At 40.2% G+C, this 17771-nt stretch overlaps 1 protein-coding gene across 31 annotated transcripts in view; it reads right to left on the reverse strand.

The window, feature by feature from the left end:
• Positions 1–17771, reverse strand: part of ANK3 (ankyrin 3) — a 639900-nt gene that overhangs the window by 221462 nt on the left and 400667 nt on the right. For 24 of the 31 annotated variants that reach the window (XM_089780093.1, XM_089780092.1, XM_089780089.1 and 21 more), the window contains exons 2-8: positions 15124–15225; positions 14588–14686; positions 14096–14194; positions 4029–4127; positions 2218–2403; positions 1647–1670; positions 346–444 (exon numbers count right to left, since the gene is read on the reverse strand). In XM_089780093.1, the coding sequence (XP_089636219.1) occupies positions 346–444; positions 1647–1670; positions 2218–2403; positions 4029–4127; positions 14096–14194; positions 14588–14686; positions 15124–15225 (708 nt within the window). The remainder of the gene's footprint in view (positions 1–345; positions 445–1646; positions 1671–2217; positions 2404–4028; positions 4128–14095; positions 14195–14587; positions 14687–15123; positions 15226–17771) is intronic. The other 7 variants (XM_089780086.1, XM_089780077.1, XM_089780106.1 and 4 more) reach the window with 1 other exon arrangement.

The raw sequence follows: 17771 nt of genomic DNA on the forward strand, positions 1-17771 counted from the left end.
GTTATCCTATGAAAGAAAGCTATCAGATTGGTTTGACATGATTTGTTCTTTACAGATCCATGCTGGCTGTTACCCATCACCTTATTATCTTCCAGATGTTTACAAATGAATTCCTTAATTATTTGTTCCATTAAGGATCACTGAAAATGTCCTGGTTAATCCAGGGTTTTTTCTTACCATACCTCCTGTCTTTCCAACACAAATACTGAGACTAATGATTATTTTACAACAGTTGGTTTATAGAGTCTACAACCTTAGTAAAAATAATGCATGAGTGGAATGGAATGCATGGAAATGTTTCAAACAGTTGCGTGTACAAACAGTTGCGTGAGATTATGCTCTTACCCTTGCAGTGAAGTCCACAGCAGCACCCCGGTTTAACAGCAATGTAGCTACATTAATGTTTCCATAGTGAGCCGCTATGTGGAGAGGAGTAAAACCACTCTGGTGGAAAAAAAAGAAATTCAATTAAGTTTTATAATGGCTCCTTATTCCTGCAATATTTGTCTGAGAACACTGAGAAAAACTAGCAAGCAGAATATGTAAGTCAATATTCCATTCTATCCTAATATTCACTCACTGGGCAAGCAACATGAAATCATATTACTTAAGGAAAAGGAAAAAAAATCACATGATTATGCTACAAGAACAGGACTAGGAAAAGTCTTTTAGTGATTCCAGATAAACATCAAAAGATATTTGAATAAAGAAGTATCCTTTTAAGAAGAGAAATTAGTTTCTAACTAGAAATATCTGCTTGTTATCTGTATTATTTCAGCCTTACAAGTTAATTTTTCCTTAGTGCTTCTTTGCAGAAGTTCAGATACAAGTCAGTTGATGATATTTGCTAAAGAAGAGTTTATAAATTTAAAGCAGAGGCTAATTAAAACATCAAAGACCATTTTAAATTATGAATGTGGCTTTTTTTCCAAGGGTTAGTACTACAAAGATCACTCTCCCACTGTGTGCAATCACACTGGTTATGTTAAGAAACCACAAGTTATCATCCTAATTAGAAAATGATAATATCACTTCATCAAGGCTTTTTTTTTTTAAACACATTTAAGTAGTTTTGCTACTTTTTAAAAAAAAGCTAAAACATGCAGCAATTCAATCAGTTCCCAAAAGTATGAAACCTTACAGGAACTAGATGTGTTTCTATACTGTTAGCAAGCTTTTTAGCCATGCTAGCTGTTATAACCGCTCTTTGAGAGTTTTGAAGATTTAGTACACACTGATTTTATTTGCTGACACCATCAAGGGTAAGTGTCATGCAGAAGCCTAAAGAATCAGTCCTGGATGCACAATGTGACAGGGTTGTCTGCAGCTCTTCACACAGATGATCAACATCTACAAGATTAGAAGTTCAGAAACCTTTATTTGACACAATATGACTCTCTTATTATGGTAATTAGTTCCAAAGAATGCTTACTCTTATTTTTAAACCCTAGTTTCAGCTGCAGAAAGCCCTGGTAACTAAATGACAGTCTTCTCTAGCACATGCTACTTTGTTTAATCTAAAGCGGGTCTCTATCCTACAAAAGGCAATGCAGAGAGCAGGAGAAAGAAATGATGCAGCAGCACTAAGTTATGAAAGAGTGATGATGCATATATATATATATATATATATATATATTTATATATACCTCTGTTGTTCTATTCACCACCATCTAGATTAACACATTGGGAAGCAAAGAGGGGAAAAAATGAACGGTTAGTTGACCACTAGTGACATGGATGCAAAAAGCTTCATGGTAGCTGTATGGCAGGGAAGCTATGATGAAAACACAATAGGCACAGAAAGGAAGCTAGACCAGATGGAAGCTGAATGATCATCTATTTTCATGTTGTTACACTTTTATAAGAGGTTTTTAAGTAATAGAGTTACCTACAACTTTCATCATATGTCTATTTTACTAATTACATGCTCTCAATTGCACTACAAATACTAGCCTTCGTTTCAAATACAACCAGTCATTTGAATAGCATTTTCCTTGTTTATTTTCTATTTACATGATTCTATACAAGATATCAACCATTAATTTAAACAGAGGAGAAAAAAGAACCAATGAAACAGTATAATTTATAATGTGAAACAGAAGGAGATAAATGTGATTCCTTGAGGCAAACACATTATTAAAGGAACTCATCACCTGGCATCAACTACTTATACGTAGTTTGGAGGCATGTTTCTGCCTATTTCTTTTTACAACTAACCTTTGACTCCACATCTGCATTATGGTCATTTTGCAGCAACAGAGCAGCAGCCTTTGTGTCATCCTTGCGGGCAGCAATGTGGAGAGCTGGAAGACGTACTTTTCCCTTGGTATCATTTTCAAGCAAGAGTGAAACCACCTGGTCATGGCCTTGTTGCAAGGCTACTGCCAAAGGAGTGAAACCATCCTGTAAACAAATCAGGATGACACTCATAAGATATTCAAAGACTGCCAGAAGAAAAAAAAAACAGAATCAGAGGTAATAACCATGTAAGGCATTATTATGTGGAGTGCACGCTAAGGGGCTACACAGCATCATTATTTTGAAATAACTTAGTCCACATCTACACAGCAGGCAGGTATTTCAAAATAATTTCAAAATACTGTCAAGGTGGAGGACTTCTTATTTCAACTCCTGTAACCCTCATTGTATGAAGAGTAAGGAAAGTCGGAGGAAGAGTGCGCTATTCCAAATTAACTGCTGTGTAGATACTCCCAATTTCTAAATAAGTTACACAATTGATGTTTCAGTTAATCTGTGATTTAGGACTAGCCATACACAAACATAAAGGAAGAAACAAATAACTGCATTAGGCTTGAAAGAACAACCAGAAAAGTTACTAAAAGAATCAACAGCAAATTGTATACAATAATAAAAACTAAAATTATGTTGAGTTGTAAAGATTAATTATGTCCTGTAGCAATGCATTTTCTTTCCCTAAAGAAAAAACCTTGTAGTGTAGATGTAGCCACAGAGAAGAATGGGCCTTTCCACCATGTTACATTTGATGACGTCACCCACAAATTACACTTGCAAGTAACTGTCTGTCTATGTACTACCTGGTCTGGACATAGGAGATATATTTTAGCATAACAACAAAACAGTTGTCTTTTCACCATTTATTTTAAGATAAAGAGAAAAAAGTTTAAATGATTTATTTGTGATTAATATTTGTTATGTGGTGATAATTTAACAATATAAATAACCTTAAATTGACATCTTAAAACCTTAATAAAAAAAAAGATAAAAACATACACAAGTGCTAGGATTATAATTCTAACAACTTCTCCAGGGATGGAAACAGATCATACTATATAATCAAATAGATGTGGGGAAAATTTTAAATTACACTCCAATAATAAAGTCAAGAAAACAAGCTGATAAATAACATCTAGAAAGGAATACATATGTATAATTGTATAGACATACTAGAATATTTATCCAGCAATGCTCGGGTCCTTAGCTCAATTAGTTTTTGGAAAATAAAATGAAAATGTACACGCTTAGTTTAAATCATTGCTTTAGGGGTTAGGCTGTGGATGAGCGGTTCAGTATGCAGGCTGCTCTGGGGTGAGAGGATTACTCCAGCCCTCCCTCACCACAACAGGTTTGGGCCAGGTAAGAAGCACCTCTTCATGACCACTGCAGTGCCTGCAGCACAGCCGGGGGAGGGGCGCATGTTCCCTGGCTGGTGCAGGTCCAGGTTCATCTGCTCCCTGCACTTGCCAGGCAAAGCGAGGAATGCAGCAAACTATGCACTTTCCCCTCACTCTTTGACAATGGAGACTCGATCAGCAATGTCCTTGGATGATTCCGGGAAGGGAGGGAGTTTCAGCCTCCTTCCTCCTCCCTAAAGGGGTGAGAGGCTCCAGGAAAAAGTCAATAGATCAAAAGTCATTAATAATATTTCTAGAGGGAGCATTTTATTAGATTGCAATTCTGTCTGTGAAGGACTGACAGAAAACTCAGTCTGTAAAAGCTGGATAACCCTGACATATACTAAACTTTGTACATCTGAAGCAATCTTTTACCTCAGTAGCAAGACTTTGACTTGCACCATTGTCAAGAAGAAACTTAACAACTTCCAGGTGGTTTTCTTGGGCTGCCATGTACAACGGTGTGAAACCATTCTGAAAGAGAAAAACATACTGTATAAATATTGTCTATGGTGCTCTAAAACAATATGTTCTCCTACATACAATTGGTAATCCACTAACCCCACATAACATTGTGAATATCAATGACCTGCTGCATTCAGGTTGATGGGTGAGAATAGTTGTGCTGCTGCCCATGTTGAAGTTAATGGCAAAACCTCCACTGACTGCAGTGGGAGTAGGAGATGGCCTCACATGCTGCAATGCTGTGGAGCAGGGGAAAAGTGGGGGCATGGTGCAAGCTTTCAGGCAGCTGGATAGGCATGTCTAAGGCAACTCCTTACAGCCAGCTGGGAATGTTTTCCCTTTCTTTCAAATATGAACACAGATGACTAAAACCAAAGCCCCAAGGCAAAGTCATTCTGGACAGAAGGTTTATTAGATCTCACACACAGTGGACAACACAGGCATTACAAAGTGGGCAGGAAAATATGATACATATAGCTCCAGGGCATTTGGGGAGCAATGACCCCTTCAGAAAATTAGAGCAATTTTTGCTCCCCTTTCCATTGTTTTTAATTTGTGTGTGTACATGCCAATGCCCTTCTTTGTTCCTACATTCTTCAGATTTTCCTATGATTTGAACAACTGAAGGAAAAAGGACAACCTCTGTGTGCAACCCGTTAACTCTTTATAGGCACCATGAAATCTCAGAGTCAGCAAGACTTAAGTGATCTTCAACGGGCATTTCCTCAGCATTTCTGAACATGTTTCCAACCAACAATTCTTAGGTGAGTTACAATCAACACTTTTATTCCTGTTTCAGCAAAAAAGGACCACAATCTTTCCAGGCGCTGGAGGGGGGTCATTCTTTTTAGTACTTTACTTTGGAGATTAACTTCAAATCCATTTAAAATTTTCCTCCAGGTCTCTGACATGACAGTGAGTTCTGAAATCCATACAATTAATATAAGAATAAGATGGCCTAATGGGTTTATAACAGTTGTGCTGCGCTCAAGCCACCTGGAAAGCAGCTTAACAAGCCTGCTGATTTGCATTTTGAATTGTCTTAGGCTGAGATCGCCTTGATTCTATCTCAAAGTAGGAAAGATTTCATCTATTTAAATTACATAACGGCTACTCAAAATGGTTATATTCTGCACTTTAAGCAACCATCCATGGGGTACAAAATTAATTCATATATAAATAAACAGAACAACATAAATAAGATCAACAATCTTTCTGTCCTCCCTAATATTGTGTAACCCTAATACTTCACTGTCCTTTAAAATGACCTCAAAGGGATTGTATGAGTTCCATTTACTCTCAGGTTACACAGACTTGCGAGTGGCATGAAGCACCTCACCAAGATAACTGTAACTGTTTTCATTTGAATGTGAAATGATCTGGAAGGATCATGCATTCTACTGACAAAAGAGCGGACTCAAACAGGTTCCCAGATTAGGGCCCTCAAGAGTGGAGAGGATCATCTAACAAGAGGCTTTAAATGTACAAATGCCCCCACATCCTTAGGAGACTGGGAATAGAAGCCGGCCAGAAGCAGCAAAAGAAAATATATTATCAAAAGCAGGGCTGGGCAAAACAGGGCACGCAGGCTGCATCTGGCCCGCCAAGCCAACGGAGCCGGCTCGTGGACACAGCAGGGAGCCTCAAGCAGACTCCTTGCTTGCCCCACCCCTACACACTGCTGAGAAAAGTGGATGCTGGGCCGTTTGCATTTCTTGGCTGAGAGCTGGGGGGGACTGGGGAAAGGCTGGCCCCACCCCTAGCAGTTTCTGGCCAAAGGGAGCTGCCTGTTTGAAGTACAGGCAGCGTGGGAAGCACCACTCTCCTCTCCCCTCACGCTCCTATTCACAGATGCACATGGCCCCTAAAGCCTGTGCAGAGGTGGGACAGGCAGGGAAGCTGCCTGAGAAATGTTCTGGGTGGCTGGTCAGGAATCACATCGGTAGAGAGAGAGCCTCCCTCTGGCACCCCAACCCCTCTCCACTACAGTCATCTGTGCCCACATTTCTACCCCCGATCTCATATAAGACTGAGGGGAAAAACAACTGAGGGGAGTTGGCAGTTTTTCAAAGGGACATTGTTAAGGGCCCAAAAGCAAGCTATTCCGCTGCATTGGAAAGATAGAAAATATGAAAAAAACCCCGCCTTGGCTTAACCACGAGATCATGCATGATCTAAAAATAAAAAAGGAGTCATATAAAAAATGGAAATCAGGACAAATTACAAACAATGAATATAGGCAAACAACACAGGAATGCAGGGGCAAGATTAGAAAGGCAAAGGCACAAAATGAGCTCAAACTAGCTACAGGTATGTCTACACTACCCTCCTAGTTCGAACTAGGAGGGTAATGTAGGCATACCGCACTTGCAAATGAAGCCCGCGATTTGAATTTCCCGGGCTTCATATGCATAAACTGGGCGCCGCCATTTTAAAATCTCTGCTCGTTCGAACCCCATGCCGCGCAGCTACACGCGGCACGAACTAGGTAGTTCGGACTAGGCTTCCTAGTCTGAACTACCGTTACTCCTCGTGGAATGAGGGGTAACCGAGAAGTCTGAAGGAATGCCTAACATAGAGAATGCTAGTGAGAAGGGGGGAGGTTTAGAAGATAAAATAAAAAAAGAACAAGTTAAAAATCACCTAGAAAAGTTAGATGCCTGCAAGTCACCAGGGCCTGATGAAATGCATCCTAGAATACTCAAGGAGCTCATAGAGGAGGTATCTGAGCCTCTAGGTATCATCTTTGGAAAATCATAGGAGACAGCAGAGATTCTAGAAGACTGGAAAGGGCAAATATAGTGCCCATTTATAAAAAGGGAAATAAGAACAACCCCGGAAACTACAGACCAGTTAGTTTAACTTCTATGCCAGGGAAGATAATGGAGCAAGTAATTAAGGAAATCATCTGTAAACACTTGGAAGGTGGCAAGGTGATAGGGAACAGCCAGTATGGATTTGTAAAGAATAAATCATGTCAAACCAATCTGATAGCTGTCTTTGATAGGATAACGAATCTTGTGGATAAAGGAGAAGCGGTGGATGTGGTATACCTAGACTTTAGCAAGGCGTTTGATACGGTCTCGCATGATATTCTTATCAATAAACTAGGCAAATACAACTTAGATGGGGCTACTATAAAGTGGGTGCATAACTGGATGGATAACCGTACTCAGAGAGTAGTTATTAATGGTTCACAATCCTGCTGAAAAGGTATAACAAGTGCGGTTCTGCAGGGGTCTGTTCTGGGACTGGCTCTGTTCAATATCTTCATCAACAATTTCGATATTGGCATAGAAAATACACTTATTAAGTTTGCAGATGATACTAAGCTGGGAGGGGTTGCGACTGCTCTGGAGGATAGGGTAATAATTCAAAATGACCTGGAGAAATTGGAGAAATGGTCTGAGGTAAATAGGATGAAGTTTAATAAAGACAAATGAAAAGTGCTCCAATTAGGAAGGAACAATCTTTTTCACACATACAGACTGGAAAGCGACTGTCTAGGAAGGAGTACGGCAAAAAGGGATCTAGGGGTTATAGTGGACCACAAGCTGAATATTAGTCAGCAGTGTGATGCTGTTGCAAAAAAAGCAAACATGATTCTGAGATGCATTAACAGGTATGTTGTGAGCAAGACACGAGAAGTCATTCTTCCGCTCTACTCTACGCTGGTTAGGCCTCAGTTGGAGTACTGTGTCCAGTTCTGGGCACCGCATTTCAAGAAAGATGTGGAGAAATTGGAGAGGGTCCAGAGAAGAACAACAAGAATGATTAAAGGTCTAGAGAACATGACCAATGAAGGAAGGCTGAAAGAATTGGGTTTGTTTAGTTTGAAAAGAGAAGACTGAGGCCGATAGCCGTTTTCGGGTATGTAAAAGGGTGTCATAAGGAGGAGGGAGAAAACTTGTTCATCTTGGCCTCTGAGGATAGAAGAAGAAGCAATGAGCTTAAACTGCAGCAAGGGAGGTTTAGGTTGGACATTAGGAAAAAGTTCCTAACTGTCAGGGTGGTCAAACACTGGAATAAATTGCCCAGGGAGGTTGTGGAATCCCCATCTTTGGAGATATTTAAAAGTAGGTTAGATAAATGTCTATCAGGGATGGTCTAGAGAGTATTTGGTCCTGCCATGGGGCCAGGGGACTGGACTCGATGACCTCTTGAGGTCCCTTCCAGTCCTAGTATTCTATGATAAGCCAAACCCTCTGCCCACCTCCTGAGCCCATACCCCCTCCTAGATCCAGCACCCCAATTCTCTGCCACAGATCATAATCTCCTCCTGCCCTAGGTCACATCCTGCACCCCAAGCCCAAGTTCCAGGTCACAACTGCCTCCTTTTCCCAAACTCCCTCCCAGACCCCACACATCATCGTATACCCCAATACCTTTCTCCAAGCTCCCTTCTGCACCCAACCTCCATCCCAGGCCCCGCATATCCTCCATTTATATTGTGGAAGAGTGCAGCCCTCAACCACTTTCCAAAATCTTGGAGTGGGCCCCCCCCCCCATCAGAAATAATTGCCCACCCTGTTCAAAACAGTGCTGGAGAGAAGTGATACATTAGGGATGTAAGGGTATGTCTACACTGCCACCCTAGTTTGAACTAGGGTGGCTAATGTAGTCATTCGAACTTGCAAATGAAGCCCGGGATTTAAATATTCCAAGCTTTATTTGCATGTTCCCAGGCGCCGCCATTTTTAAATGTCCTGTAGTTCGAACTACCTGCCCGCGGCTACACGCGGCATGGGCTAGGTAGTTCGAATTACACCTCGTTGCAGGAGGAGTAATGGTGGTTCGAATTAGGAGCTGTAATTTGAGCTACCTAGCCCATGCCGCCTGTCGCTGCAGGCAGGTAGTTCAAACTACGGGGAATTTAAAAATGGCAGCGCCCGGGAACATGCAAATAAAGCCTGGGATATTTAAATCCTTGCTTCATTTGCAAGTTTGAATGACTACATTAGCCACTCTAGTTCGAACTAGGGTGGCAGTGTAGACATACCCTAGAAGTTAACTAGTTACCTGGTAAGCACATAGCTTATCAGACTGCTTACAAGGTAACCGGTTAATAGCCTGGCCAGTTGGACCCCACCCATAGCACATTGGGCCAAAGTAGCCCCCCACCTGCAGCCATGGTAGGTCCAGCTGGCAGGACCCTGCCCACAGCCGTGACAGACCTGGTCAGCTGGACCCCACCTGTGGCACAGCGGGCTAAAGCAGCCTCCCTGCCCATGGTGGTTAATTGATTAAACAAAATGTTTAACCAGTTAACTATTGTAGGGCATTTTTTACATCCCTAACTGACATTACAGGAATATATTAAATAAATAAAAGTTATTAGGCTACTGGCTCATATCTGTATCATTTTGCTCTAGCTCTTCATCTGACTATTGGATCTGAAGAATCATCTTTCCTTTTCTTCTCTGGGCAAATTATACCTCAGTAAGCAACTTTAACAAAAAGCCAAAATGTCTATGGCAGTAAAGATGTGAGAGGACCACAACCACAAAGCGCCAACAATATTAACAGGACTGCAAAGTCAATAAAAAGGGAGACTTTGAGTACCCTTTCAAATTTCCCACCATGTAGCCTAAAATAAAACAAAACTTTGTATTTGAACAGGATTCTGATTCAGCCTCTGTCTAGTGTTAATAGGAGTTAACTAACACAGTTATGAAGTGAAAATAAATTATTACAGCCAAGGAAAAGGAAAATTAAGACATGAGAGCAAACCCAGGAAGATGGGTTTCAGCAGGCATTTTTAAATAGTTGAGAGGCAGTAAAGTCGGGAGTACAGGAGGGCTCTCCCACCTAACAAGAACTCTAGCAAACAGACATCAGTACTATCAAAGCTGTATGAAGGCACAACAAGCAGGAAGAGAAGAGGGAAGAGGGGAGGAAGCAAAGGACAAGTCTCTCAAAAAGGCTAAAAAACAATTTCAGGAATTTTTGAGCCTGATCTCACAAATACAGGAAAGCACTGAATTGGAAGAAATGTTGACATTTGTTTGCATAAGCAAGTGGGCAGCAAAATTCTGAGCTCTGAAGGCAATTAAGGAATGAAGACAAGCCATGTAGAAGGGAATGCATTTGGCCAGTGCAGTCTCCATAATTAATATTTGGCTATTTTTATATTTTGGTCCAATTCAGGAAAATATCACTATTGAGGACAGCACATAAGCTGGTGTTTGTATCCTACTGGAGTCAATACTTGAAGTTAATAGGTGCTTCAGTACTTTCCTGAATCACACCCTGAAATATTAGTTAATTCTGCTTAATAAAAAGATACAAAAAAGCCCAGAAAAAAATTCACTATGGCAAGTGATATTTGGTAGTCAAATTAAAAGCACACATAGATAGTGTGCCATTTTCACTCCTTTCCTTTCAAACAGTAAGTTTATTATTACAGCTGTTTATTGATGTAGTACAACCTTAAGAAACACAAGGACACTGATGGGCTAGAATATTTTAAATATGAATTTAAAGTACAAACAGAAGGGGCCTATTCTTTTTAATTCAATTTTACCCTTTCATTGTTTAAAAAAGCCAAATACTATCCACATTGTAAGGTGCACAATAACTCTTCAGGCTCACCTCAATTGATCATAACTGTCAGATTAAGCCACAGAGAAACCATATTTTTTTTTAAATCATTAAGATGCTGAAGCAGCCACTAGGGCCACAGCCTAAATTTAACATTAACTCTTTCATAGATAATAAAAACCTCTGTGAACAAATGTAAAGACAGACACAGTAAATGTTTATTTAAAAAAAAATATATAAAAAGATTTGGTTCACAGAGGCCTTCCTTTCCTGTGTGCCCAAAGCTGGCTCTGTCAGCAAAGGACAGCTGTTGCCTTCAGGGAAAAAGGAGGAAAAGCTAAGCCAACAAAAAGCAGGGTCAGCATCAGGAAAAACACATCTTTGAATATTCTAAATGCTCAATTGGGATGCTAAATTCAGCAGAATGTTACAATCAGGTCCTAGGTCATAAAAGGAATGTGTTATAACTAGTGCTCAAACCCAGCATCAAACCTTAGTTATAGACGAGCCTATGACATGGGGCTCTAGGGACCACTGGGACCCTGCATACAAAGGATCTGAGTCCCCACAGGTCATCCTCATCCATGGGTATTTGTGTAGGAACTAAATATGTTCATTATTCCAAAGCGCCTTCCTAGGGGAGATGCCAGCAGTCTCCCTCTCCATCATCTGCTTACCGCATAGGGCAGCTGAGGTGCTAGGTGATGAAATCCAGGAGGCAGGACATCTCCAGCAAATTACAGGGGAAGCACCTCCAATTTAACGGAGGGAACTGAATGGGATGTCCAGTAAGAGAAAGTAGCATCACCCAATCAATGTGCATTTTATGCCAACAAGGCTCAAGTTTTGCTTTGCCTTGTTTTTTACCATGTATTATCCAGTAAATGTTAACTCGCATGTTGTAAAATCCCGGTGTGTGTGGACAAAGCAGTCATAATTTTAACACGTGTTCGAAGTTTAGAATAACACTAGCATGAGTACCACAGAAAAATGGTGGCATTTATCATGCTTGTGAAAACCAGGCCTCTAAGACATATTACAATTGACCAGAGTAGCACATATGTCTACATTATATCATTTAAAATGTGTTTGTTGGCATGCCTTAGCTCACACATGCTAACATCACACCTTTATATCCTCATCTAGAAAAGACCTTAGGGGAAGCCTAAGCCACAGCATGACCAGGTGAAATGGTCTGAAAGCTTTCCTATTACTCAGAGTAAAGAGAGCTTCTCAATAATGCTAAGCTAACTCAACTGACCTAAGACACTGCAGAAAGCAACCTTCTATAGCCTTTATGGTAAGGCCCTTTGCATTTTCAGATTGTCTCCAGGACTAAACCCACTGTTCTGAAAGGCTCCAAGAATGGTGCTTTCCTAGCCTAGCATTCTGTCTTCAATAGATGAACCAATAGTTCTTTTAAAGAAAATTACTTAAAACACATAGAACAACCAAAATGATTCGGGGGCTGGAGTACATGACCTATGAGGAGAGGCTGAGGGATTTGGACTTATTTCGTTTGCAGAAGAGAAGAGAGAGGGGGGATTTGATAGCAGCCTTCAACTTCCCGAAGGGAGCTTCCAAAGAGGATGGAGAAAGACTTTTCTCAGTAGTGACGGATGGCAGAACAAGCAGCAATGGTCTCAAGTTAAAGTGGGGGAGATTTAGGTTGGATAATAGGAAAAACTATTTCCGCAGGAGAGTGTTGATGGACTGGAATGGATTCCCTAGGGAGGTGGTGCAATCTCCATCCCTAGAGGTTTTTAAGTCCCGGCTTGACAAAGCCCTGGCTGGGATGGGTTAGTTCGGGTTGGCAGGGGTCTGGACTCAAAGACTACTGAGGTCTCTTCCAGCCCTAGGAGTCTATGGAAACATTTTTGTTCCATTTGGATTTAAATATTCTCCGACATTGTTTGGAAATCAAACATTGCAGCATTTGGCTAATACACAAGAACCAAAGAATAAAACCTTTTTTTTTTAACTAGCTGAGTGAAATTGCGTGTGGTAAATGAGCAGCACTAATGGAGAGAAGTAAATCAAATTATTAAAATTATTTTAATTTGCTAAAAATAAAGAAATCTGTTTCTTAAAAAATTACATTAAATTATCCCTTTAATAGTCTTTTTGTTTTCTCTCAATTTTCTATAGCTGACTTGCACATTAATTCAAAGAAGTGTTTTATTTCTTCATATTCCAAAAGCACTTCCTTATAAAAATTACAAAGGAAAAATGAGTTAACCCCTTCAGGCTATAACAGTGGATTACTTTGATAGGATCTTTCCTTTGAACCAGGAGTTCTTTACCAGCTCTGCTTTTTCATTATCTGTTCTGGACAGGTAACATGCAGTTAGTAGGATACTACCAGAGGGGAGATTGTAAGATGAAGGGTGACGTGCTCCATATAACATGATACTTTTAAGCACAGTATAAACAACACTGGACTTCACAGTCACAATTTTCTCATTGATTATCTGCACACAATGCATACAGTTTGTTACAGAAAAGTACTGTAATTTAACTTCAAAATAGGTTTTACCCCACGCTGAACACTGAAAAGGCTAAATAAAGCCATTAAAGAACTGAGGAGACACCCTTCTGCTCCCCAAACAGCCTTTTTCGAAAGACAGAAATTGGAAAGCACATTAATCATTTTCCTCATCCTCCATGTGCTGGGCTTGCTACCGGTAAGAAGAGCCTTGGGCGAAGGAGATGATATGTTCATTCAGGCATTCGCCTGCCATAAAAGACAATAACTAGGGGGATTAAAGCCTGTGTGGGGAACCTATGGCTCGGGGGCAGCATCCAGCCCCCAGCTTGCCTGGATCTGGCCCCCAAGGCTCGGGGCTTTCCTTCTTCACTCAACCCTGTGCCCCTCCCCCATCCTGCCCAGACCCCGCATCTCCACCCTACTCCTGCACCCTCCCAAACCCATCAATCTCCAACCCACTTCTGCACCTTTCTCTCCTGCCCAGACCTCACAGCTCGGCAGCCCCCTCTCACACAATGAGTTCCTCACTTTTGGCATCACCTGAGAGTGTAAGGGGACCCACAAAATCTACTAGCCTGGGCCTCCCTAGGTCTGGTGTGCCAGGGGAATGTGGGGAGTGTCTTTCTGCTTCTCAGTCAGAGATGGGGTTTTTTTTTTTTTTTTTGCTTCTCACTTTTGTGTGGCCTCTGACTGATTTTTCTTTGAGTCAGGAGCCCCTGACTCAAAAAAGTTACCCTGTCCCTCAATTAAAGGAAAAACTGGTCTTATTTTACCAGAATGATTTTGTTCATTCCTATCTTGGTCTATCAATCTCCCACTTCTCCAGAACCATCACGAATTCCAACAATTGTCTTACAGATACCAATAAAGTTACAGTTTTAAAAATGAGAAAGAGACTGACATAATGAACGCTTTTTTTGTTCAGTGACATTCAGAGATATTGCTTTACCTGAGACTGTGCATTGACATTGGCCTTATTTGTAACCAACACCGTAACAACTTCTGTCTGCCCAGCCAGAGACGCTATGTGCAATGCTGTGTTTCCTTTCTGAAATTAGAGAGGGATGAAATGTGAAAACTGTTTAAAAGAATTCACAACTGAAAATCTGATTACGCACATTGACCCCAGAACCCATTCTAAAATATGTTTTCAGGTAGTAATACACTCTTCACACAATATTTCTAGGGTCAAATATATTTTAAAAGATCTCTACAAAACAAAGACAGACAATATTCTATAACTGTTGTGATTTAACACCCTGACTAATAATGTTCAATGTTTATTCTAAACAGCGTGTTGAACAATTCTTGAGAGTCACACCATCAGGGGAAAATATTTAATTACTTAAATGTTTATAGCAAAGACCTCAATCAATTGGCTGACACTTTGCTTACATGGAGTCTGGGCAAACAGTACAACAGCTAGACAAGAACTACTGACCTTTGTTGCTGCATCCACATTGGCACCTCGCTTTATCAGTTCTGAAACAACTTCTACATGACCTTCTTTGGAAGCAAGATGAAGAGCATTCAACCCATTCTGGGAAAAAAAAAAGAGGAAGGGAAAGGTTGACACGTTGTTCAGTGCAGCAAACAATCTATCACGAGACCAAAGAATTACATTCCATTCTGATTATCTCCCAAAGAAGCTATTTTCAAATGAACATTTTAACTACTTCATTAAAGGAAATAATAAGTTTTCAACTGGACTACAGAGTCTTAGCAGCATTAGCTATGGCACATTAGCACAAACCTCAGTGTTACACAAATAGAATGTAAAATAAAACTGAATATCTTAATGTTATCCTAGTAAAAATGAAATATAGCTTCTTATATGATTTGTTTTATAAGAAATGCAAATACACAATAAGATTCAAATTATTAAATGCAAGTTATAACTTATATGAAGTAATAATATATACTTAGGCAAGAGTAGAAATGACAATGAGGGGAAATGTAATTAAAATATTCTACAACCTGGTTGCAAATGTTGATGTCCACTCCAGTTTTTAAGTAGTCAAGAGCCTTTTCTAGGTTGCCAGCTCGAGCAGCTCGTAGATAACTCGCATTTGTATCAGACTGGGGGAGGAAAGGAAAAATTTAGCTTGACATAACAAGATACAGAAATATACTCACCATCAAACCTATTAATGACATGGAAATACAGGCTGAACCTCTCTAGTCCAGCACCTGGGGACTTGAACTGATGCTGAACCAGAGAATTTGCCAGACCACAGGAGGTCAATATTGTCTAAGAGCACTACAACACTTCCATGGCTTACTAGACTCTTAGAAAACATATGGGGTAAATTAGAGTTAAACAACAGCACAGAACACTGACAGCTAGCACTGGTGCTTGTAAACAAACTTTATGGGACCGTGGGAAACTTGGTCATACCCATGAGAAATGAACATTTGGCTAACTAAAATCATGCCGGACCATTGATGTTGTTAGACCAGACTAGAGAGTTTCAAACTTTAATATATTTTTTATTTAAATATAGCACAAAGGGATCCGAAACTGCTTTACTAAACATGGGCCAAATCTTGCAGTCTCTATTTAGGGAACATTTGTTGATATTAGCTGGAATTTTAACTAAAGACTGCAAGAGCTCATTACATATACATACCAGAATATGGGCAAGGCACAGGAACAGTAGCCAAGATGTCATCTAGTGCATAGCATACTCAACAAAAGTATTGGGACTCAGAGTTAGGATACATGGCAAAAAATCCTGCTCTTACAAAAAGAGTCATTGTTTTTATCTGTGGCATAAAATAGCTATAGAGAAGATCTTTTGGTTGAGGAACAGGAGACCAGAATTGTATGGCCAACTCTACCATAGACTTCTGCCAAGTCCTTTATTTTTGTGTGTGCTTGTTTTTCTTTTGTAGAAGGGAATGACTATACCCTCCAAAAGCACAGCAACATTGCAAGGCTTATATTCTGAAGTGTGTCTCAATCCTTAGGTGGAAAGGTGTATTAAAAGTATAAAATTATTTGGTGTTTGTACAGAACGATGAGATCCTGAACCATGACTAGGACTCCAAGGCACAACAGTGGTAATAAACAAACAAACAAACAAATAAAACAGAAAACTATATAAATAGAAAAAGCTAAACTGAATGTCAGCTATCCCAGTGCCAAATCTCACTCTGTTTTACTTAAGCTGTGTACTCTCTATATTCTGGGACTGATGGGGGCCTGCTCAGCCCATCGTGCAAATTACTCCTGTAACTTACCCTCACCTTATCGCTCCCTATGGTTTTTGGAAAACAGAAAATAGCCACAGTGCATGGACATCTCCTCCATGTTGGCGACTAGGAAAAAGGGCTAATGAAGAGAACCATAACACCAGCTATACCCTGGGTTCCGAGACCTTCTGCACAGGAGATATTCTCGAGTGCATATTTGCACTTTTTGTAAAGCCCTTCGCATTTCTGGATTGTTGTAAAGGACCTTAGAGTAACTTAGAATTGGGCCCCCTTTTGGCCTAAGTAGAAATGTAAGCATTTTCATAAACATTTCTAAGCAGATGTGCTATATAAAGATGCGAGTTAAATAGATTAAGAGTTCCATTAAGAATGTTACCAGTATGCCCCATTTTTGCAAAGATTAATGCAAGTATTAATATTAAAATCTTAAGACTTTTCCAAACATATGCCTGCTAACTACTATGCTGTATTTTTCAAAGCAATGGCTTCCCAGAATGGCAAAAAACCCAATGCAACACCATCACCTGCCACAACAGAGAGATCTAGAACTTTCACCTACAGAAATCAGTCAGCTGTCAATTCAAACGCAAGTGCAGAGCCCAGGCAAAGCTACAGTATTTGTTAAAAAAAAAAAAAGCGCCATTCCTGCAAGTAATGGAAGAATTTTACAGCAGAATGAGGTTAAGTCACAAAACCCATTCTGGGCCAACCCAAAGTGGCTAAATGACAGCCAACGGTATTTAAGTTAATGAAATCCTATTGATTTAATTGAGCTGCAGCTTTCCTTTGAATTTGAATCTATAGAATGTACCAAAACTAGAATCTCTACTACAAACCCCTTTGCATTTCAGGTGTGCATGTGACTCTCCAGAACTGAACTCAACCTTCTGGTTCTGGAAGCAGTAGTCTGGCTACTGACAAAATCTTGAGGGGATGGATGACTGTGTGACACTTCTGTCATCTTGGAACAATCTTGCAAGATATGACACCTTCGAAACCAAGTGGAAACTCAACCTTACCTCATACCTAAACACTGCCTTTTAAGCTCTGCTGTTTACAGTAGCACTCCTGTTCAGAAGAAAGCACTCTAAGGCATAAACAAGAGCAAAATAATATATGCCAGTAAGGCTACATCAAGACTGCAAGCCTCTTTCGAAAAAGAGCATCTAGACTACAACCAGTACTTTCAAAAAAACAAGCCGCTTTTTCGAAAGAGAGCACCCAAGCAGTCTGGATGCTCTCTTTCGAAAAAGCACAGTTTGTATTACATAGCGCCTTTCGAAAAAAGGCATTCTTTCTCATAAAAACAAGGTTTTCCGTGGTCAAAAAAACTGCCGCATTCTTTCGATTTACTTTCAGAAGAACGTGGCAGCAGTCTAGACACAGGGGAAGTTTTTTTGATAAAAGGC

Source organism: Pelodiscus sinensis, chromosome 8 (assembly GCF_052426305.1).
Source record: "Pelodiscus sinensis isolate ZL-2025 chromosome 8, ASM5242630v1, whole genome shotgun sequence".
Taxonomy (NCBI): Eukaryota; Metazoa; Chordata; order Testudines; family Trionychidae; genus Pelodiscus; species Pelodiscus sinensis.